This window comes from Brachionichthys hirsutus, chromosome 12, assembly GCF_040956055.1.
Source record: "Brachionichthys hirsutus isolate HB-005 chromosome 12, CSIRO-AGI_Bhir_v1, whole genome shotgun sequence".
Taxonomy (NCBI): domain Eukaryota; kingdom Metazoa; phylum Chordata; class Actinopteri; order Lophiiformes; family Brachionichthyidae; genus Brachionichthys; species Brachionichthys hirsutus.
In genome coordinates, this window is record NC_090908.1 from 8419085 (window position 1) to 8443716 (window position 24632).

Genomic DNA, 24632 nt, shown 5'->3' on the forward strand with positions numbered 1-24632 from the left:
TTAATAAACAATGACTTGCGCGTCTACATTCTAAATTTTGAAATGGTGTAGATGTAGAGAGAAATAATCTTAGATAGATGCGATATTTCTGTTCTGTTTCTTTTCACACACATATATATATATAGATAAATCACATCATCTTGTTGATTGGTTGCTCTGCAGATTCCTCTCATGTCAGCAGCGATGGCGGCAAAAGCAGGCTCACTTCGCAATCACCACAGAAGCAAAACTGATTAGTTATCACAGAGATAAATTGGAAGAATGGGGCTTAAGTGACATGTCAAATGAGATCCTCTCATCATCAAAGTGTCGTTTAAATGTAGATTTCTCTGCTGTGAAGCATACGGCATCAGCTTAATTCTAGAGTTTGGCTTGTACAAGATGACAACAAAAGCCTTTCCGTTTTGCCACAGATGGATGCAGCTTTCCTATGCACATCACGTAATGCTTCAAATGCCATGATCCCTTTGCATTGAAGCACCAAACAGTAACTAGACTTGCAATAAGAGCCTGCATTTGTATTTATAGGAAACATTTTGCACTGTTACAAGCCAGACTTTTGAAATGCAGTGCAAGCGCTCCCTCTCATTCTTACCCAATCTAGCTCCCTCTCTGAGATGCCTCGAATGCGACCGTAGAAGTACAAGTGCTCTTCTCCAGTGAGCAAATTGTCCAGTGCATCCTCTTGGGGACAGTAGCCAATGTTGATTCCCTTGCTACGACACTCCATTATGTCAACCAACCGTCTGGGGGAGGAAAAGACAAAATATTTATATATATATATATATATATTATTTTATATGGCATGAACTAGATAGACATATGAGGTGCGCTGTTATCCTGACTGTCTGCAATGTGCTGTTCCTGGACTGGGACTACCTGCTGAAAAGCTTGAACAATAGAGCTATTCTTAACTTGAACACTGCCTCGGTAGTGCAGTGGCGGTTTATACCTGATATGAATGTATACACAGAGAGAGCTAGAGCTGCTACTTGCTAAATCCCAAACCATTTACATTCAAATTTTGGTTGATGCAAAGTAATAACATCCCTCATTTGCAGATATTTGTGTTATGCAAATTAAGTGCGGCCTCAGATCCATTAGCCAGTGCAGCTTGGGTACCTGTGGAAATTAATTTGAAGCCTTGTCTTGTGAAGGGTTTGCTTCTGTCATGTGATCATCTTCTATTTGCAAGAATATATTTTAAGAGTACCATTGCTAACCTGATTTATGCAGGAAGGTGTATGTAGCGTCAACTAGCGTAAGCAAAATAAATATCACAAGTTTGCATGGTATGTGTTTTATTATGGTGAAGTCATTTTTTTTTGCATCTTACCCATCCTGGTCCCTAATTTGTGCTGTGCCTTCAGTAGGACTGACATCTCCGGTCAGCATTTTGAAGGTTGTAGTTTTTCCCGCTCCATTCTCTCCCAGCAGACCAAAGCACTGCATGGAAACACTCCTCTTTACAATACTGTAAAACTATAGTGGACTTGTGGTGGCAGGGGTTATAGAGATACAAAGACCGATTTACAGCCACAGAGTGATAAAGCACAGAGGCGCTTGCTATTGCATTGTCTTACAGTAAACAATCAGGAACAGGGACATGATTTCAAGCCATCAATTCTAATCACATTACAAGAAAAACAGTTTTCAGACAGAGCCATCTGGTGGAAAAACATTACCAATGATAATGTGAAAATTATTCATCTTAAAGACTAGAATAAATTGTTAGAATATAGGTTTTGAGAGAAAAAATATAAATCACGGATTAAATTTATTGCTTCTGTCTGTCAGCTTGAGGTTGAATGTGAAAGTGTTGTGATATAAGTCTTGCCAAATCAAAAAAAATGTAATATGTAAATATTGACATGTTGATTTTGTACTGGCAGCCAATTGTACTTCAACATAACAGAAACAGTTGACCATTTTTCCTACTCTGTGATCAACACACAAACCTCATTAGCAACGTCCGCAACTTTGGGATTATTTGGATAATTACAGTCACGCTCATTCATTTTCCTTAGTATCCTACTGACTTTGTAATAGTATTTTATATTCTAATTAAGGATAGGTGTGCTGACCTCTCCTGCAGGGATCCCCACAGAAAGCCTCTGGACAACATAGGTCTTCTTCTTGAGGTGTTGATAGACCTTGGTGAGCTGTTTGACCTGTAGGATGTCTGAGCTGGCTGCTCCACTGGACACCCGCATGTGTTCACCTACCACATCCTCATCCACATCTTCCCAAGATGCAGTCTGCACTGTCTTTCTGCCACAAAGGACATGCCTGAAAGGGAGGGGGGGGGGGGGGGGCATCAGTGAGTTATGGAGAGACAAAGAGAAAGTGTCCTGTCACATTTGTGGTTGACATATTGATGGATTGTCTTTTAGTTTAATAATAATAAATGTAAAACATTTTTTAGATTTTTTTCATAGAAGACAATTTTTATCTATCTCGTGATGATGATGGTATAAATTACAAAAAAACCTCTCGACTGCATTTGTATTATTTTTTTTTACATATAGATGTTCTCAATTGAAATTGATCTTTCTTGAAAAGACCACAGATCTCTGTTTTCCTCACCTGACTTTGCGTATAAGTGACTTGTTGAGCAGGAGGCGTAGGGCAAAAAAGATCAGGCCTTGGACAAAGGAAATGATGAACATCCAACCCAGGATATTTAGGGAGAATGGATCCTCATAGACATCGACGCCATAGCCCTTGAGGATCTGCACCTCTATGCTCTTCCTCGTCAGTGTCATCAACCCATTCCCAAAATTGAATTGGGGAAAGATTAGGAAGGACTGGCTCAGCTTCAGGAACACTTTCTTGATGAACTGCAGGAGAGAAGGAGAGCAGGCGGAGAGAGGTAAAATACTTATGGTATGAAGCCAAATCTAAGGTGGCATAAAACCAAAGGCCAAATCTTCACTTCCTGTTACACTCCTCTGTAAATCTATATCACTAAATCAACATGGTCCGACTGAGCATCACGCAAAAATGCATGAAACAACGTGCGTGTAATCTCTGCACCCAGAATCAGGCCATTTACACTGACCTCAGGGTGAATTGCAATTTGACTGGTGAAGAATAAAATGGAGGTGGACATGATGGTGTTGAGGCTGATGAAGAGGTTGATGCACATATAGCTGATGAAGGCCATCTCTGGATCCCTGAATACACCCGACAGTAGATACATCCAAGGGAAAGTAGCAAACCTGAGGAATGACAAGACAATTTACAGGCAGCCCTAGTAAAAAATATCTCCACATGTATACCTTAAATTAGAGTTCCAAAAACAGAAAACTTATAGGCACTTTCCTGACTGAAATAGTTTGGGCCTGTAGCAAGATAAGCAGAGGAGCTGTTTGTCTGATGCAAATGGGTACCAAAGAATACTGAAAAGGTAAGAAGTAAAATACCACACCAAATAAGGGCTACATTTAGATAGATAGGAAGATAAATTACTTCTTTCCATATCCCCCTTGTGGCAGAATATCCCTTTTCTTTTTATCCCTATTCCGTCACACAGTCTGCCTATTAATTTGCTTAGGGGTGTCTTGGTCAGGATGACAGAGGGGAAGAGAAGAGGGAGAAAGAGTTGGGAAAAGAAAGAGACAGACACAAACATAAATTGACAGAGCATCTGCGTTCCATGCACCCCCCCCCCCCCCCAAAAAAAAAGGTGCTGTATAGGCAGATAGCTAGTGCCAAGCCATGACAGAGAACAGAAGCAATAAGGCTACAGACAAGACCAGGTGGGTGCAAACTGAGAGATGGAAGGCTGGGAGTATTCATTGCTTAGGAAGGAGACATCTTTCTGATAAATGAGAGGCAGAATGCTGCATTGGCCTCCTGAAATCTGGGGCTCAGGATGAAGCGTGTTAAAGGAACAGGAAACATACAGTAAGAGTCTAAGCTTCAGCTACAGCTAAAGAAAAAGGTAAGTAATCTCATTAATCCAGATGTGAGAACAATGGTATGGAATCGGCTTAACGTCTTTCCAAAAACCAACATATTGTTCTCGGATTGCATCTTGAAACTGCCTCTCAAGCCAATAACTAGCTGGTCACAACATTGTTCCTTTAAGCCCCTTTGCATCCAGATCCTACTCCGTACATTTCTTCATCAGTATTTATGGTATTTAAATAGCAAAAACATGCTGAGCAGCAATCTAGTATCAGGCTTTCAGCTCTAGCGCCATCTGTCTTTTGAAGAACATTGAACATATGGAGCTGTGTTTGCATTTCAACAAAGCTATGGCTACTTTATGTCCAGTGCCGTAAAACCTGACTGAGGTTTGGGAATTAACGAAGCCAGTAGAGAACATTGAAATACGTTGGGCCATAAGAAACCTCCTTGGATGTTTCGGGTGATTTGTGCATCGGGAATTGAATTCTTATAGGAAAGCTACAGTATATTGCAACAATCGCTTGTCTCTCAGCAGACTGACCAGGGCTTAGTCCATATGACGCTGATTAACATCAGACTTTATTGCTGATTGATTTTTGTTTTTATACTATTCCCTCTTCCTTTGGGGTTAATTCATTCAGTTAATGGGCCAAAACATCACTATGGACACACTTTGGACATACCTGTCAACCAGTACGCTTTTGCCTTACAAAGTACGGTTTTTATGCAAAGTTTTTATCCAAAGTTTGGATCTTGTAAATTCTCATGGGCGCTGTCTCCCTTTCATTATGTAGGACTTTCAACGGAAACAAGACCACAAGGGCTTTTTTGAAATGCTCCTCTTAGACAGGATGTTTGACTGTACTTGTACTGTAATACATGCTACTGTGTGACTGTACTTGTACCTTAACATTCTATCTAATAAATATATTCATCATCATCATTTCAGAAAACCCCAACCCTATCCCGTATCACCTCCCCATTATTTATGTACCGTATTTATTTATTTATTACTCACCCAAAGAGCACCAGAAGCAAAGTGATGGCACCCAAATTTTGCCCATCTGTGAATGCTGGAATCTGGAAGGCTGCGATCACCCCAACGGTCAGGAGCACAGGGATGAGATACAAGACCTGTGGAAAAAGGAGAAATAGGTTGCAGCAACATTTCATTATTGCTGTGCGTGCTTTTGGGTTGAGTTCTAAAAACATTGCATGCAGAGGGCAATGATTTGCTAACGCTGATCCAAAAGTGATTTACAGGGCAGAGATGTACCAAAAAGTACCAATAAGAAGTTACCATGTCGTAAAAGAAGTTCACAACCCAGTAGAGGGGCTCACTGACGCCAGCAATGTGCTGGAGCATCTTGGAGCCGCTGTGGTGCTCGTTGACTTCGTACATGGCGAAGCTGGCTATCGCGATTGAATAACCCGTCAGCATACACACGGCCACGATAATATGAAGGACTCCTTGCAAACTGTAAGGAAGAAAATAGCATCATTCAAATGTGTGTGAGAACATTAGTCATCTCTCATGTCCATAATGGATTATCATCAGCTCATAATGATACCCATTTATATCCCAGGGTGTTGAGCGACCCTACAATTTTAACTTATTCCTGTATAGCCTATTTGCCACAGCTTTAGATGAAAAGAAAGCAACATGTAGAAGTGAAGCAAAAGTCTCTGGTGAGCTGAGTCACTTTGGATGAGTCAACCTGTTTTTGTTTTTTTCTTCGAGAAATAATGGCCCATTTAAAAGCCAAATCACGTTGTTACCTGCAGGGACCTGACTCGTATGAATTATTGGAGAAGCTCACAATAATAAGACCTCCAATTAATAGCAAAAAAACAGCAACGGAGGACATGCTTCGTCCTGCCCCTGACAATTTAATGACTGGAAAAGAAACACATGCCTTTATGTGGAGAACAACTTCGCACTTGTTCTTGCTGTATAGTAGGTGAAACAGCGGGACTGTTGCGAAACTGCAGAGCCTATTATGCAAACTAAGCCCTTGATTACTCGATTTCTCTTCAAACCAGCACATTCATTTAAACTTTGTTAAGGCCACTGCCTGCTCATCTTTCATGCTCTCTTTTCAGCCTTGCACATCAGAGGACAAGCTTTTCCTCCCTCTCTCTCTCTCTCTCTTCTGACCAGGGTAGAACACCACCAACCAAACAGAATAAGCCGAGGCAGAAAAAGTTCACTTTGACGAAGCTGGCAGAGGGACCATGTGGGAAGGAGACAGTCACAAAGGGTTGCATGTGGTGGGCGTAGAAGGGCAGCAGTAACTACAGAGAATAGCCAGCAGCTACAAAGCAGACTTGTTATCAGCACGGACAAGATAGCCTCAGTACTTTCTCCAAAGGCCAAAACGTCGACACCGGGAGGATCAAGACATTTGGAGTAATACGCCAGCTGTATCTTAAACTGAGGAAGCAGAATATCAGAATGGAAGGCGAGCTAACTGTGCAATGACAGTCGACACAGTGCCTTAGCAGCCTAACAGCTATGTAAATGCCACACATATAAAGATATATGGAGTAAATGGAGAATCTGAAGGTCAGTAAGCACAGGGAAACGGTCGACACTAATATGGCTCCGGAGAGAACAGGGCTTCATGGCGTGACTGTTTCAGCTCAACCAACTCTTGCAAGGATTTATTTGATTTGATCCTTTGGAACACGTGCACGCGCACGCACACACACACACAAACACACAGTCTGGGTTTCTAAAGCAGAATGTGGAGTATTTTAAAATGAACTCATTTCGGGAAGTTAGGTTTGAATCAATCCACCTCTGTGTCACCTTCAGGGTAAACACTCATTTTATTGGAACTCTAATCAATAGTGCAAGCTCAGGGAAATCCATCTGGAAAATCAAATATGGGTAAATACTGCTGTCATGTACCTCACTGCCCTGAGTCCACATCCAGACTTTGATGTTCTGAATTCATAAAAGGGATGCTTCCAGAACTCAGTGTTGGCTCAACTGAAGAGCAACAACAATCAGTGTGACTTTCACCTATTTTAATGCTAAGTGGAATCCATTTATTTTGTCATATATTACGATCTTAAACAGAAGTACATTTTAAATTTTGCAATGATCTGTTGGTATATGAAATGTTACATTTTCACTGTATGCCACGACACATGTATTTTAATTTTCTGAAATGTTGTTGCAAACAAGTTTTCCAGATCCTAATCCTGATCCTGAATTTAAAGTGCGTCCTTACATCACATCCTCATCGTCCAGACGGCCATAATAGGGATGAGTGAAAACTGAAATGCCTGTAATAGAGAGAAAGAGAGGATTGTGTTAACGACAGAAAAACAACAGCCGGCAGTCTATTTTTCAGCTGGGGTACCAAAGGAGCAATCATATTCCCTTAGCCTAGGAAACAGTTAATTGAAAAATAAAGTGCGAGATGATTTCATTTCCCAGCGCACACAAGGAAAATTGAATTTTCTTTATCATTTTCCAGTGTCTTTCTAATTCTCACAGACACAAACCGCTCCCTTACATGTCTCTGCTTATACTCACGAGACTGGGGAAATGAACCAAAGCACAGCAGCATTGGAGCAGGATGGAGGTTCAGTGCCTTGCTCAAGGACACTTCAGTGGTGAGTTCTAATAACAAATCCAAACCTGATCTAATCATAACCTAACCATTATTGCTGAAAAATCAGACCATCATCAGAACCAATCTGTATCTTTTCTGGTGAGACAACTCCATCTGTATCTAATATTTATATTCATAAAATATTAGACAAAATCCCGTTACAGGTTTTCACGGTCAAAATTCAAAAATTCAAAAAGACAATACAAAACAGTGATGTGAAATCCCCTGTCAATGCTGAATGTGACAGCCAAATTTGTGGCAGTGAGTGGTTATGGTCAGAAATCCTGTGAGACAGATTGTTGGGGACCCTTTAAACTTTTACGGGTCTCAAACCACAGTTGGAATTTCACTCCACAATGTGAGGATTAGAGCTTCTCATTTGACAGATAAATTATCCCCTTGAAAAGTAATCTCCATGAAAGCCCACCTCTGATTCCCTCTGCCACTGCTGTGAGTCCACAGGTAACATTGAAATTATTTTACTACCCTTGAGCGCTTTTATCATCCTGTGAGAAAAAAAAAGAGTGTTCATGTACTTTTCTGTGTTATTGTGCATGTGTGTGTGTGTGTGTGCGTGTGTTTGTTTAATCCTGCTGGTAGGCAGGTGGTCAAGCTGAAACTCAAAGCTGAAACGGTGCTGAGAAGGCGGGCCAGCCTCCTTCTCTTTAACACAAGCTCCCCGGTGATCGGCCACTCATCAGTATTCAACATGCATGGCGGTGTGAGTCTAAGAACACACAGCACCCCCTGGCTTCAATCCAGTGGAATGAACCATGAGCGTGCACACTGTTTACTGTGCTCCTCATATTAAATACACACACATACACATCCTTTTCATTCTCATTTATTCTAATAATCAGAAAGTTACTAAAGGAATGAAATACATTACCACAAAAAAAGCACATGTTTTTTTTTTTAAATGAAAATAAAAAATTAGAGAAATAAGAAACAGCAAGAAATGTCTATTAGAAATGTAGATGAGAAATCAGATAGCAGTGATCCTAACTATTTCCATTTACAGATCACTGTCCTCTGTGGCTCATGCAAACGTAAAATTCACACTTTAATTGTGTTTTTTTTTTCTTCTTCAGCTCACCATATTCATGTGGATCCTTGTCCGCTGGAAGATTGGAGCGTAGAATGAAGTTGTTGAGGCTGTTTAAGTATGCTGGCATTGTGTGGTAACCCTCAGGGTTGAACCAGACCTGAACCCATGTACACGCAAAAACAGATATGCACAGAAACCATCAATCACTCTGCTACGGGTGGAAATGTACACACGTGTTGCAGCGAAGCATATTCAAGATAGCGACAATGTCGAAATAATGCAGCGCACTGATATTGTAGCCAAATAACATGGACGTCATGTTAAAGGAAACAGGCTGCAGGGAAGCAGGAGAGATACGTACCTTAGACAGAGTGCGGTTTTCAGGTACCGCTAACATGTCTATTTGTAAGTCCTTGGGGAGAGGCATGCCAAAAGAAAAGCCACCATATCTGAAAGAGGTAAACATATATCGATCAAAACAAAGAGCTCCCATTACTGCTGACATACCTGTTGTGACACAGTGCATTTCTTTTGGCTGGCTTGTTTTTTTCTTTTCATCAAACAAAAATCAACATTCTTTGTTAGGTTTCTAACATTATAGAGCAAATATAAAAAAATGAACGATAAGGCCCAATCAATGTTTTAGGCTGCAAATGATTTCCAAATGTTTCCATTGCCAGTGCTAATCATTCAAAGCCTGATGTAACATTACAAAATAGAATCTTCAATTGGGAAAAGCATTAAACATTTATTTAACTGCCGATATCTTCCTGGAATATCATAGATTTCATCAAATTGTAGTATTGATTAAAACAAAGGTTGCACAAGCTATCAATGGAGCATGGGCTGAATCCTAAGTGTGGCTTCATTAACTGAGATTGTGTCCTGCTTGCATTCACCTGTTCCTGATGAAGTCGTTTGCCGTGGCTGCCAGGTAGCTCTCGACATTGATGCCACTCAGGTTATATACGATTTGAGATGAAGGAACCTTCTTACGGGGAGGCTGGAAGTTATCCTCATCACAAATCTACAGTGCATCAAAGACACACTTTTGACATTTGCCATTTTTCAAACAATAATGCACATGAGCACACGAGGACACAACACACACACACACACACACTCACATACACACATACTGTATACTTCTCAAAAACCCAGTCTCACCTGTTCCTTAGGTGTACATTTACACATATTAAATGGTTTGGAGCTGTTCCCACTGGAAATCCACATGTTTGTATTTGTTGTGCAAATCCTTTAAAGAAACAGTCAAGAAATTAAATAGAGGATTATATTATGACCATCATCAAAGTAAAAAAAAAAATATAGTAGCAAAAAAATACAATAAAACCACTAATGCTGTAACTTTGAGCATGCATGTTTTTTTGACTGATTGAGACCCAACAACTTTATCCAACACCCGAAAGGTTTTCAAAGCCGTTATATATGTGCTGTAATATTGCATCGTGTGAAATCTTCTTTTTGTGTATTGCTCTAAAACTCCCCCCACATTTTTTCTGCCAAATGCTTTGAGGAACCCTTTTGGCAGAACACAAAGCATTTTGGAGCATTACATGGACACCTGCTATTTTAAATAAATCTGCACCATTGACCATAGTATGGGGATTATTCACGGTGTTCCATCAGCTTTACTGTCGATGTCATGCTGTAATTAAATAACATCATAAAGGAGACATTTACATTTTGCTCTATTGCTCTATATTTTTCTTTCCTCTTCTCTCTCTCTCTCTATTTTCTTTGGGGGGGGGGCGAGGATTTTAAAATGCATCTGAGGTCTGGTCCATGAGCACCAACATTGATTTGAGTGTCTCGGAGGGTAAAATCTCCCCTATAAACACAAGGTGTTTATGGAATACAAATGATTCTTTCACACCACTGTCCTGCTGCAGGCTTGCAGCCACATGTGTTTTGAGCTGAGCGGCAGAAAAAGTGAGGGGAGGGACATTAGTGAAGGAGAGGGAGAGCTGAAATTACAAGAGACAAAGTAGCACGTAAAACATGTTCTTATTCATCTGGGGGGGGGGGGGGGGGTAAATAAGGTGTAATAACATACTTATCATCAGACTTGTCGAGGCAGGAGTTATCAAGCCCAGGGAATGACATCATGATGTCTTCCAGTTGGCTGGAGTTGGGATTTTGGTTACTGTGAAGCCAGAAAACAAAAAGTCAGGTTCAACACAAAGGGACTGATGACACGTGCGACAAACACCAAGCTCCAGGTGCGACAATGAAGCACTATGGATGACGGTCAGACTCACACCAGGTCTGAGTTAATGGTTCTCTGCCAGTTCTGGTTAAGTAGATTGAAAGCAGCACATGAGAGAATGAACCGAATCGTTCTCAAAGCCAGTTCACCTTAATTTGTTAGTTTTATGAGAGGAGGGCCTGAGGAAGAACCGAACACACTAGAGACATCTCCTCTGGGGGGGGGGGGGGGGGAGCAATGTCTGCGTAAGGAATGGATGGCTTGAAACCTTAACTTTTGGTTTTGGGTATGAAATGATGGGGGCAGAAAGTTTTGTTCAACCATTTCAGGTTAGGGTGTCATGTGATGAGAATGCCTTCTGGTCATCTTATTTTGATGGTGTTAAGTAAATGTCCATGTCGGAGGCGAAACAGGGAGAGATGCCATCTGGGAGACAGAGTGACACCTGGAGATAGATGGATGGATGGACGGATGTTGTATGGACAGATAAAAGGAGATCTTTGAATATTAACTGCCAATAACTAATCGCAGTGCCTTCCCAGCCCTAACATTGATGTCATGAAACATAAACGAGTGCATTTCATTTAGTCATAGTCTATGGCTTGTATATCAAGCTAAAGACAACGAAGGACAGAGGAGAGCGTCCTTATAGCTTTTGATAGGGATTGGCACCTCAGCATTTTCTCCCTTGTGAGGCATCCCCTTGATCATACAGCAGCACCTCTCGAGAAAGAAGGCATTCATCGCAACCTCCTGACACCTTCAATCCATCTCACTTTGATCTCGCCTCTCGATCATCTTCATCACGCTCATCTCTTTCACTTATGTTCTCTCTTGCTTGCCTCTTCAAAAGGCCTGTCTGTCCTACACACTAAAGCTATACCATCCATTTTAGAATATCATATCATCTTACGCGTAAGACAGGGAAACCCTGCAAATGATGCAGGAACGAGGTACTTGAACTCGTCACCAAGACCGCAAGGTTGTTTCAGTTAGCAGCCCACTGCTAATAAAGTGTATAACATATAACTGGAGGTCAAGCTGCTGGATTTTTGTAAACGCTAATATATTTGTCATCTTTTGAGCTTCACCGCAGGACAAGTCATTTACATGAAGACAATTGCTGGGATGTAAAAAAAATTTTTTTTTCAGAAGCCTTGGTGTTGGTTGTCTCTTGGGCTGACCTCCCCAGTGAGTTAATATAAAAGAGCAATGGATTAGAGTTTGGAACACTCCAAACATGCCTCATACGAAACCACTCCGATTAGCTCTGTGTACTCCCCCGAGTGTTTTTTGGGGGTTTTTTTCAATGGGGACTGACCTGAAGAAAGAGTAGCTTGGTGAGATGTTGTAAAGTGCAGGGCTAAGCTCAAGCTCTGGATGGTGCCGTAGGTCACTCTTGAGGGAGCCCAGACCCATAGATAACACGACAAACACCACAGGAAGAAGGATCTCAGCGATTAGGCCTTTCCAGTCTCTACGGCTGTGGAGGAACCTCTTCATCAAAATAGCTGTCGTCTGCTGCCAGGCCAGGGCCAAGCCAGACACCGTGTTCAAACTGTTAAATTCTAGAGGGGAAAAATTGGAGACAGTATTGAGTCATTTTTGTGTACCTAGGTCTTTCTCTCTACAACATATTGAGCTATAGGAAGTCTTATAAATGCAGCCAGGGGAATTCATCAATCACAATCAACTTTCCTCCCTATTGATTACATTTCATTAAATGTCAGCAAAAGACAGAGATGAGCAAAAGATGCATGCGGATGCATGGCTAGGGTCAGGGGGGGGTCGCTTTACAAAGCAAAAACCACGACACATAAATACGAGTGAACTCACTGTTCCTGTCACCAAACTTAGGGGTACTTTCACTGAGGTCTGACTGGAAGCTGTCAATGGAATCGGTGTCAAAGACTTTCTTTGAGATGGACGGCAGGACGTCCTCATCGTCCTCTTTCGTGTCATCGTGAATCAACTGGAGGAACACCTGCAGAGACAAAAGACAACATTAGCATATGTGCATATCAATGAGCATGTCAGTCTAAATGTATTAATTATTTATCACTAAATTACTTAATGAATTCACAATCGCTATCACATCTAGATCTACCATGTTTTACTAGGGAAATGTTTTCAAGTAGCTCAGTAGTTACGCCTGCCCACTCCTGTGGGTGCATATAAAGGAACTTACCTCCTCTAGGGTTGTGTCAGAGATGCCATAGCCTCCCAGTTGAAGGGCATCCAGGTTAGAGTCCAGTGCAGTCAGAAGTGATCGGTATGAGGAGGCACTGGAAGAGGTGAAGGGCGGCAGTGAGTAGACTAGGTCACCCCCCTGGCTCTCTTTCAGTCGAGCTTCAGGCACATGGGCTTGGACGAACGATTTCAGTTCAGCAGTGTCAATCTGATCAGAATCTGCTACTTGAGTCTGCAGAGAAAAACAGGAATCGGTTAGGATGTGCATTGTTTAGACACAAATACTTCACATATACAAAAATAAAAACACACACAACAACAACAACAACAACAAAGCAGCTGTATTGCAGTTTTTTGTTTATCTGATACAAGTCACACTATTGTAATATGTATTGTGAGCTACTTTGGTGTCCAATGTGGCAGAAATAAAACCTACGATTTATGTACCCACCAACAGGCCTGGTTCCTCCATAATAATGTCATGAGAAAGTTACTAAATGCATCAGGATTATTACCTTCTTGGTGAGAGTGAGTTTGTAGCCCTGGCCCAGCTTGTCTTTCAAGTATAAAGGAGATCCGCAGCATTTTAAGCCCCCTTTTTCCAAGAGGGCGATGCGATCGCTCAACACTTCAGCTTCATCCAGATGGTGAGTGGACATGATGATGGTGCAGTCTGAGATGAAACACACATATAGAAACAGTATTTATTGTTGCATTATAATTATATTATATTAACTCAAATTAAAGTTAATTGCATTCATGTGGCAATTGACTGTATCAAATACAATTTCATTGCTACACTTTTGCTTTGAAAATATTGGAATGTTTGGGGAAAAATACTAGTGTACACAATCATCACCTCGAGATACCAATAATAGGAAAAGTATGACAAATTATGGTGGGGACACTGCTCGATTTTTAGCCCTGGAGAACTCTTTTTTTTCTTATCAAGATTTAAGTCACTTGTTTGTGATTTTGCGATTATACTTTAATACATCTTCAATATTTACTGGCTTTTGTGCACAGGCATATATTAACAATTAAAATATGTGTCTGAGAGACTCACTTTTCTTATGCTGGATAATAATGTCCCAGATATTGCGCCTTGAGCATGGATCGACTCCCGTGGTGGGTTCATCCAGAACCACCAGGCGAGAGCCCCCTATGAAGGCGATGGAGATTGACAGCTTGCGCTTCATGCCGCCAGATAGGGCGCCCACCCGCTTGTGTCTGTGATCGTACATGCCTGTCTCCTCTAGGATCCTGGTAGGGAATTCAATGAAAAGCTTTAAGCGCAGAGTTCATGTCAACACATTTTCCTAAGCATTAAAACCCAGCTTCCGAGTTACAACTTCATCAGTTACCCAGCAGGTGGTTTCTGAACAACAGGAACCAGAGGACAAAAAAATTCAAAGTGATCCATAATCCAGGATCTCTCCTGGATCATCACCAAAAGGTTATACATTGTTCTTGGTATCTTTATACACCAACCATGAAAATTAAAAGTGAATCAGACTTGATGTGTATTTTTTAACAGATTTTTGAATCCATAAATGGAGTTTTCAATGTTAACATTTTATATTTTTGACTGAGTCCATTCTGGATCCGATCCACAACTGTATTCTCACCATGTCTTTAGTGACTGATGAAGTATTTGATATATTTCACACCAATAGATAAATGATTTATTCATGTAACATTTTTTTGTACATAACTGATAAAAATTCACAGCATTACTGCAGGTTTAGTCATCATCTAACATGCTCATAATATTGTCGTTTTTACATACATTTCTTTTGTTTAACCACTCACTTGTATTGAGCACTATTTTATATTCATTGTTAAGCTCTCACAACCTCCCCTCATATTTCCTTTTAATTGCTGAAACATGCCACCACATGAGATAAAGCCACTCTATTAGTGTGCCTCAGAACGAAACCAGGTGTAAAATATAGCACTGCATCGTGATCCTGAACCCCTTACATCATCTGCAAGACACAACACATTATGCTTTAATGTATGATGATCGGTCACCTACGTGCGAACTTGTTCTCGCAGTTCCCCGGGAGACCATTGTGGCGCCTTGATCTGGCCATACAGCAGCAGGTGCTCCTTGGAGGTCATGTGATCAAACAGGACATCATACTGCATACACACCCCGAGATCTTTGCGAATGTCATCAATGTTGGTTTGCATGTCTCTGCTGTAAACCTCGATGGAACCGAATGATGGGCTGAAAAGCCCAGTTAGAAGAGACCTGTGCAGGGCACATCATAATTTATAGCACGAGTGAACCGATAGATTTATAAAGTACTAATGTAAAATGTGAAGTTGCACAGAACAAATTTGCACGTGCTTGCTTTGCGTATATTGTTGAAAACGTCCTTTGTTTTCATCCTATTAAACTGTTTTAATAGAGTAAAGGACATGAAATCTCATCTTGGTTCCGTTCTGGTTCTCTTTAATGTTGTTAAATCTTCTTCTGCTCCTGCATTCATTGCGTGTTTCTACGGCTAGCAGCATCAGCAAAGTTAGTCATGTTGATGAAGACCCGTTAGGGTAATCTCTACCATGCTGCATTTGCTGTGCCAGAACAAAACAATCTCTTTGTCAGCAGCAGCCCATTCAGATGATTAAAGGGATGCACAAATCAAATTAAAATACTCTATGTAGAGTATATATTGCCAAAATGTACTTGTATTAATTCAAGGACATGCTGATAGAGTGGAAAGGGAAACAACTGTGCCACACGTACATAGTGGTGGTCTTGCCGGCTCCATTGTGACCAAGCAGTGACGTTATGTGGCCCTCGTAGAAGGAAACATTAAGGTTTTGAAGAGCCACTCTGTTGCCATAGATCTTGGTGAGGTCATGGAGAGAAACGCCCACTCTGAGCTTGGATAGGTCCTCAACAGTCTGAGAAGAAAATGTGCTCTGACCTGACAGAAACATGGACACAGAGGCAATCGGGTGAGTCGGATTAAAAGCCAGAGGCAAACTCAATTGTAATGAGGCATGTGATTTTATTTTCTGTACCTTTTCCCTCATTGTCCATGAAGACAGGGAGGCTTCTTTGCATGATGTTGTTGAACAGTAGTCCTCTATGCCCTTTGCTGCTTGACTTGGCGCAGCAGCACAGGTCAGCCCAGAATGAGGGTTTGAAGGGGAAGTACCATGGGGCAGGGAGGCCATATTTTCCTGGAGGATTCAAATGTGTTCAAACACAAGATTACAAAGCAACCATAATCGGCTGCAATTAGTTCACACTAGATTTTGACAGCATTATCGTAATAAAGAAAATTAAAAAGCATCACTTAAGAAGTTTTCCCTCATTTAAAAATAAAATCACAGAATTATAGGATAATTAAATGTTTACTACTGTTCTTGACAAATGCCGATTGAGTGCACATACTAATTTGCTTTGTCAGTAATGTTTATATCATCACATTATGCTAATCAAAAAACTGCTAATAAGTTTCAACTGCAGCTGATCTGACAAATAAGATAAGGAGATGCAAATGGCCTAGACAAAGCAAAACATTTAGATACAAAATAAACATCAGGCCATGTTGATGGTAAATGACTGTGCAGTTTACCTGGGTAGACCATGCGGATATAAGCACCGATTAAGAAGTAGAGGATAGAGTCAATGAGCAACAGCCAGCAAAGCCAACCAAAAGAAGATGTGTCTCCAGTAATAGGAGAGCTGTACATGTTGCTCCAGTGAATGCCTAAAGAATTCAGATGACAAAGGGTTTTATTGGTTTGTCACTTACTGAAGCGGTTTTAATCGAAAAAAGATCTCGTTTGATGCAAATACAGGTACACACCTTCTCCTTGGGTTTCATAGCGAGACACATATTGACTGGCATAACTGAAACAAGTCGGGGAAAACAAACCCTGTGGGAAAGTGAAAGACAAATTAGACAGAGAAGAGACAGCAAAGCAACAAAAAAATAAAAAGTTTCTTTATTGAATGCATATCTCAGTAATTACTGTCTGACGACTTTGTGTTGTATGAAGAGATAATTTTACAATATGGAGTTTTCCTCCAGGCAATCAATTCTGATGATGCTTACGTCAGTAGAATTGATAATCTGATAGAACTGACGTTATATGGGAATGGGAATCTGATAGAACTGACGTTATATCAGATTATAAAAATCTAATGTTTCACCTCAAATAACTGGAACATCAAAGAGCAAGCAACCAAATGATTTTGTTTTTTGTGCTTCCAGAGAAATAAAGATACACTGGATATATATATTTACAAGTGATCTCTGCATTACCCTTACCTTTTCATCAAATGTTTAGTATATTCCAAATAATATATTATACAATGTTATTGTCTGTTTAGAAGATATAATGACACATTTATCACGAGATTCATAAACCTGAATGATAATAGAGATGGTTCCTCACCAGGGCGTTCTTCTGAGAAAAGGTAAGACTTGTCTCAACAGCCATGAAAATGATGAAGGGGAAGAAGCAGACAATGTAGAAGAGGCTGCCACTGAGGCCAGCAATGAAGGTCTTGTCAAAGAACGAGCTGATCAAATAGCTAAAGGCCAGAATGCTCAAACCATAGTCGCAGAGGAATAAGAAAACGACAAAGCCGTCACTCCTGGGCAAGATGCTGCCATGCTTGAGCACCAATGTGAGGAAGAAGATGGTCACCAGGAGGAAAGCAGCACACTCCAGGAACCAGGCAAAGAAGTGGCTGAGCGGGTTGACACCCATCATTTTCATATACTGTGGGAAATAAAAAAAGCACAAGGATTACAATTCAGTGATTATCTGCTTGTTTGCCAGTGGAACATTTTAAAGTTTACTATAATGAAGAAATCTAGAGATAAATAAAAGCCCAAAAACTAAACAGCTCTTGCTGTGTTTAAATAAAGGAATGACCATAAACACTTTCAACTTTGAGTCAGAAAGGCGATGCCATCTGAATAATTCAATGTGCCGCAGCAGGTTTTATCATTTTTAGACTGAAAGAAAACAGTACCTCATGTAGCCTCAGTTCTCTCTCATGAACCAGTTTCTTCACAAAATCAGCCACAAACAGCATCCAGGCCATCAAGAGAACAAGCGGAAAGACAATCGAGATTCCATCCAGGTACCTGCGTAATACAAAGGTGGAAATAACATCACTTTTCAAGAAAACCTGGTGTCCAATCGTTGGCAAACACTGGGTGAAAAGGTCTGGCGTTCCAGTTGATGGCTTGAAAGAGACACGGAGTGGTCGAGTGTTAATCCAGGAGGGTTGGAGAATGTTTGACAGTCATGGTGTAATCCTCACATTATTTACACAAATAAATCCTTATCTATTTTTTTTTTTTTTTCCAATTTCTGACCGAATCAGATCCAGAATCTGACAAATGGGAATTTAGCGCTTGCTGTTTTTCATACCACACAGCTATATTTCTTAGCTATCATGTCAGACATTGCACTGCTGTGTAATAAATCAGAAGGACAGAGAGGTGAGGGTCATCATATCTTTCAGTTAGCAGAGCCACTTGTGCTTCATAAATAAGATTTCAGTACTGTCTTACAAAGCACTCTAGCACAAGCATAAACATAGGCATTACACACAAGCATGATCTATTGGACAGAGTGTAGTGTATCTATAGACAATTTAAAGCATGCATCCATGAAGGGAACACGTTAGTGCTGTATGTGTATTTGCATATACAGGTGACTCACTCATCCCGGATGTGGCAAGGGTAGGGGAAGGGCTGCAACTGGACAGCTGGCTCTGTGACTCTCTGTCCAGTCTGAATCTCAATGATGGCCCTTTCAATGCTCTCCTGCAGGTAAATGAAGCCGCGGTTGTAGCGTAACGTGACACTTGCTGAGATGTGCGAGTCCTTTATAAAATAGTGGTTTCGGACTCTGTCAGTACGCATCACATTGTCCATGTGCATGCGGATAGTGTAGCTGATTTTTGGTGGCAAGGAGGATGAGGAGGTGGATGTCGATGCATTTTCGGATTTGGGAAGCTTGAAGATGACACCTTCAAAAAAAAGATTATACCATGTCACAACATGAAGTTTTACTCACGACAATCCAGATCTTACCGTAAAAGCAGAACGAAGCTCAAAGAAATCAGCATAATGAAAATAAGGCTGGTTGTAAAACTTAGTTGAAGCCCACTGTTATGATGGAAAATTAATGCTCAGGGAGTGAAAAAATGACTTAGGTCAGTCTTCAGTCTGGGAACTACTGCATGTGCATGTGTGTCAATGCATCTAATGAACCTGGAGAACAGAAAGAGTGCATCAATCACAACATTTACTCACTTGCGTAGAGATCGCGGTTTGCAGCGAGGACTTCTGCAGCTTCATTGAGCTCGTCAGGGGAGTTGTAACCACGGTAACGGTCAAATTTGATACAGGAAGACAGCTGGACCATCAATTGGGACATTGTGGTGATCTGTTTCATGATGGGTTTGTTTTTGTCCAACATGACTGTCATGTTAGCTTTGAAGAAAAGAATATATGATAATTACTGAGGGTTAAACAAGTCAAATCCATATTAGAATAGGGCTTGGAGCCAAGTCAAGAAATGTAATATGTTATCTAAGAAGTATTGTTTAACCCCATCAAAAACAGAAGCAGTAGATATTAACGTTGAAACAAATGCAATGCATCCTGTAAAGCTATGGATTTGTCCCATTTTTTGATCGTGTGTTTCACTAGCACCAAGAGACAGAGAGAGGAAAAGAAAGGTAACAATGGATTCTGCAGCTAAAAAAAGACCTTCAAATGCTCACTCACAGAAGTTGCTGAGCGTCTCCCTCATTTTGCCGACATCAATGTCTGTCTGCATCTCAATGAAGTTCTTCACAAAGGAATTGGCAAGGGAATTCTGGCACGAGTGGAGGGAGAGTGGAAAAGACAAAGCACGATATTCAGCTGTTGAAACTCACTGAGGACCACGACCAAGTTTATCTCCAAACTTTCAGACAGCAGACCGGCTAGAATAATCAGATTATAAAGATGAGGCAGATTTTGACTTTTCTTACCTGCAGGACTGGCAGAGTTTGTCTGAGTAATTCAACCGTGTCTAACATGTATTTGGAGGATTCGATCCATTCCTGGGAGTTCTTCCTGAGATTTGCGAACTCTTGCAAGGTTGCGTTGGCCTGGTGAAGTATAGGCGAAGGATGAGAGGATGCAAACCGCATACCAATAACTATTAATCATTACAAGTGATTATCTAACGTCTGAATGTATTCATCTATACAGCATGTAATGCACACCTTCTCCATTATGGCTCTTGTCACAGGAGTGTCAGGAGTGTACAGTATGTTTCCCACCAGCAATGGTTTAAGGAAAGCCCAGGCGATTGCTCCTCCTGTAGTGTTCACCATATCCAGGTACATGTTCATGCAGAAGGGAGCTACACAAAACAGGAGAACATCTTCATGTTGCTATCCAAATATATGGGTTAAGGGTCATTTCATGATGTATCTTCAAAAATGCTTGATCTCGTTAAAAAGAAAGAAAACTGCCATTTCGGAAATATTAGTTTTTCTTTAATATTTTACAAAGTAATAGTGATATCAATGTCAGAAATATAGGGTTAGGTTTTATGGTCGATGTGTGGGTAAAACTATCATGGGGATTATTGCTTTTAGTTGCAGGCACATAAAGAATATCACCTTAGAATATTGCCAGCCTTATCCTTTAATCTGTTTCCCCTCTATGAAGTCTGACTAAACTAAATGTCTTCTTGGAGAAGCAGTGGTGAAACGGTTTAGCTCGCTCCTGATTTCCTTACAACAGCTGGTTATTTCTGTCTGTTTTGCTTTAGAGTTATGAATTCCCATTTCCTCTGTCAGAGTCCACACACATCGAAATTCAATTACATAAATTCACAGGAAACATGTTCAGGAAATGAGGAGAGAACCAGGATGGGATCTATCGCATTTTGTTACAGATCCAGATAAAGGTTTAGGCAAGGATTAATACATATTTATTCTCATACTAAGATTAATAATCACCGTCATTAGATCCTTTTGGTAGCTAAGGAAAATTATGCTACAGTAACTGCATTGATAATTTCATTTGTAAAAAAAGATGTCTGGTGAACCTACTGGTATTTTGTGGGATCTTGAACTTCTCAATCATCTCCTGCCTCTGCTGATTGTCAGGGAATTGGGGGCTTGACTGTGGATTGATATCCATTTCGGAGATTCCAAATAGGGCTGTCATTCCATTACTGCACAAAGCTTGAGAAACGGTGACAAATGAAGACTTGCTGGAGGTGATGCTCTTCTTTTTTCTCGCCTGTTGGGAAAAGAGGTCAGAACGTTTCGGGTTAGGTTTGGGTGTGTGAAAGGTTTCATCCAGTCCAGTATACTATACCTGGAGATCAAAGATTATACGCAAATCATCAAACAGGAAAACATTTTAACTGTAAATCCTGAAAAGTAGTAAAGTATCAATACTACACACGCTATATTGGATGTCGTTTATCATCTCAAGTTCTTTGATGGTCTCCATGTAGCTATGCAGGTCATTAAGGATTGGAACGAATTCCTCCATCATTGTGGTTGTACTCTCAGCCGCATGGAACAAAACTTGAACCAAGGACTGCACCTCTTCAGACAACACCATCTAAAAGAAAGAGACCAACATTAATTTATTATTAATCTACCTCATTGAGACTTTACATTATTAAAATTATTCCGTCTGTCAAAAGATCTTTTTTGGGAAGACAGCAGCTGAGCAAGTTAACTAACAGCTTTTATTTCTCATAAAGTCCAGTTGCATTTTAATTATTGGCTTTATTTAAGCAGGTAACAAAACAGAAATATTGTTGTAAATTTTATAAAATGATGCTAAAATGCATCAATTGTTTTTCTTTCTCCCAGCAGCAAAACAGAATTCCATTATTTGTATCTGGAGGCATTACAGAATGTGCAAAATCCTACATTATCTGATGTATTTTAGGAAATGAGGGGAAGAGCAGTACAGCATGTTGAAGAAAAGATTTAGTCTCTGTTCAGAATTACCCTGTAGATAACTTTCTCCATGTTTACATGACGAGCCACCAGGACTGAGAAAATGTACCACTGTTCATGAGACAGGGTGCAGAAGGTCCTTAACAGGGCCACTTCTTGTGCATTCATGTCCACAAAATCTGAGGCGTTGCAGCGATGCAGGTTGAGCAGCCAGGCCAGGATCTGTCTCAGGCAGAAAGAGTAAAGTTAGGGTTAGTGAAATCCACTAAAACCTGATTTCCGCATATCATTTTTGGAATATGTAACTTTGTTTTCCCTTCCATTTGATGAACACAATATAAATTATGTTATATTATGTTGTGACATCAGTGATTCTAGAGGAAGACAGTAAAATTGTTGAGTTTCATTCCAAGGTGATGAAATAACCCCGACTTGGATCTATCACTAAACAATCTATTGTAGGCCTCCATATATTTTCAGAACTGGACCTTTGAATGGTGCTGACAAATCCTGCATATGGAGTATCATTAAATGCTCACTTCCATAATGTATGCTGCTTGTGGGAGCATACTGACAATGCTCCTGCTCACCTCTAAATTGCGATTTGGTAGTGTGGTCCCCAACAGGAGACGAAGAGTAGCCGGATCAAAATCCATGTGTTGCTGTACATCCAAAATGAAATCTGTTTGGTTCTTTAGCAACTGGCCAACTGCTACCTCTCCTAGGAAATAAAGGCATACAAGTGAAACAGTTACTTCTGCTTATGATATTGATTGTATTTATTTTCCTTTAAATGTAAACTCAGTATCGATCTATACTTTCACCACCCTAAAACTCTACTTCCATTTCCTTATGAAAAAAAAATATTAATCCTCATGAACGTGAGCACTGGACATAAAATGACACAACTACACTGTGCAGAGTTGTAGATAAGGCCCAAAATGAAGAAATTAGCAATATGTAGTGATAAGATATTTCATTGTGATCAGCATTTGCTTCCAAACATTTACGAGGAAAGGTCAATGACAAAGTTATGACTACGATTATTTACAGCCGGCTGCTGATCTTGCAAATGATAAGCAGCTCTCAGCCACCAGCACAAATCTGTCCTTTACTCTGTGGCATAGAACCTTCATCACTGTCTGATTTTACAGGCATGCTGGGCAATGGCAAATTTATATCTGGAAGAGAGGACACTGGTTTTAAGACACATGCGAATGATGGACTGAGGGACTGCGTTGTTTTTGTGACTCATTGTTTGAGTGATTTTATGGCTGAGAGTGCTACGGTAATAAAGTCTGGTGTCTTAGAGTGGTACAAGATCAGAAGGCACCAGATAGCAACAGCTACAGGCTTCATGGAACAAAACAAATCAATATATTATGAGAGATCATCATACACATGTTGCTCTGGAAAAGCTAATCGATTCTGAAAACTCTGGGAGAATGTCATGGGTTTGGGGTTTAAAGGGCAACTGGATTTGTGTCAATTGTAATGTAACATCTGTAAAGTTGCCCTTTGCTTCATTGCTATGGTTTTATTTATTTCCCATTAATCTGAAGGCATGCCATATCTACTGTCATTGTTATATTGTTCTGTATCCTTTGCTATTGAGAAACCCAAATCAAATTGGTGTCAATAAACTGCTACAATATGCAGAAAGGTCTCACCGGGGGAGGTGATATTAACATTGAGAGAGTTCAGGCTTTTGGCACTTAAACCCATTTCTTCAGTCAATCTGGAGGTCCTGAAATTACATACACAAATGTAAATACACACAAACAAACACAGATAAATGCACAAATACATGAGTAAAACACAAATATTTTATAGAAGCAGAAGCTTCCTAGTATTTAAAGAAATAAAGGAATACAATGCTGCAAGTTCTGCAGACTGATTTTTATGTCCTTCAATGTGCAAATCCTGTAAAATATTACTCATCATAAAATATTAAATGGATATGTGCGATTAAGATGATAGTATGAGAAGGATTCTTTGTACGAATGCGAACAAAATCCTTACAGAATGGAGGAAGGATGAAGACAATACCGTACCAGTTTGATGGGACATCGTAAGACTTTGGGTCTCCAAAGATGGTCTCAAAGAATGCTTCGATTACACTGATACCGTCCATGTTCAGAGTATCAACCACAATCTGCAGGCTGGGTAGATATATCTGACACAGTTCACCAGGCTCCATGAAGAAGATCTTCAACGTCTGACGTACAGACGGCAATTCCTCCAGTGCACACACCTAAGAGTAATCAGCCATGCAAGCATCATAAGGGGTGTCTGACTAAAGCACAGGATTAAACATAGGCAACAAAGACAGTTTATCAGCCATACTGTGCCACCGAATATGATGCAATGATACTTTCATAAATTATTTATTTTGGAGAACAGAACTCCAACCAACAATTTTTATGAAGATACAATTTTTGCTGATGATTCCCTCTTTTATTTTGAGCACAGGCTTGCAGGCTTTTTCAAAGAAAGCTTTTGGGTTATGATTTGCAGCTATTTCGAAACGTTATTTTGAACATGTAACCTGTGGTGTTTAATCAAAAACATACGTGTCATTCTATGAACATACGGCTTACTCAAAATCCAACCAAAGTTTTACCAGCAGGCTTTTGTTTTTCTTTTCTTTGCAAG

General features: G+C 40.3%; 1 protein-coding gene across 1 annotated transcript in view; it reads right to left on the bottom strand.

The window, feature by feature from the left end:
• abca12 (ATP-binding cassette, sub-family A (ABC1), member 12) overlaps positions 1-24632 on the bottom strand; it is a 37480-nt gene that overhangs the window by 4549 nt on the left and 8299 nt on the right. The window contains exons 12-47 of the mRNA XM_068746686.1: positions 24032-24231; positions 23648-23724; positions 22568-22698; positions 22029-22199; positions 21469-21630; positions 21108-21300; positions 20271-20410; positions 20034-20153; positions 19786-19876; positions 19309-19488; positions 18713-19022; positions 18015-18129; positions 17429-17758; positions 16837-16906; positions 16603-16737; positions 16043-16204; positions 15762-15945; positions 15045-15263; positions 14073-14269; positions 13522-13679; positions 13005-13238; positions 12653-12800; positions 12138-12384; positions 10664-10753; positions 9757-9844; positions 9489-9616; positions 8951-9038; positions 8638-8746; positions 7155-7209; positions 5216-5393; positions 4934-5049; positions 3062-3221; positions 2587-2840; positions 2085-2289; positions 1337-1446; positions 596-746 (exon numbers count right to left, since the gene is read on the bottom strand). Coding sequence (XP_068602787.1) covers positions 596-746; positions 1337-1446; positions 2085-2289; positions 2587-2840; positions 3062-3221; positions 4934-5049; positions 5216-5393; positions 7155-7209; positions 8638-8746; positions 8951-9038; positions 9489-9616; positions 9757-9844; positions 10664-10753; positions 12138-12384; positions 12653-12800; positions 13005-13238; positions 13522-13679; positions 14073-14269; positions 15045-15263; positions 15762-15945; positions 16043-16204; positions 16603-16737; positions 16837-16906; positions 17429-17758; positions 18015-18129; positions 18713-19022; positions 19309-19488; positions 19786-19876; positions 20034-20153; positions 20271-20410; positions 21108-21300; positions 21469-21630; positions 22029-22199; positions 22568-22698; positions 23648-23724; positions 24032-24231 — 5706 coding nt within the window. The remainder of the gene's footprint in view (positions 1-595; positions 747-1336; positions 1447-2084; positions 2290-2586; positions 2841-3061; positions 3222-4933; positions 5050-5215; positions 5394-7154; positions 7210-8637; positions 8747-8950; positions 9039-9488; positions 9617-9756; positions 9845-10663; positions 10754-12137; positions 12385-12652; positions 12801-13004; positions 13239-13521; positions 13680-14072; positions 14270-15044; positions 15264-15761; positions 15946-16042; positions 16205-16602; positions 16738-16836; positions 16907-17428; positions 17759-18014; positions 18130-18712; positions 19023-19308; positions 19489-19785; positions 19877-20033; positions 20154-20270; positions 20411-21107; positions 21301-21468; positions 21631-22028; positions 22200-22567; positions 22699-23647; positions 23725-24031; positions 24232-24632) is intronic.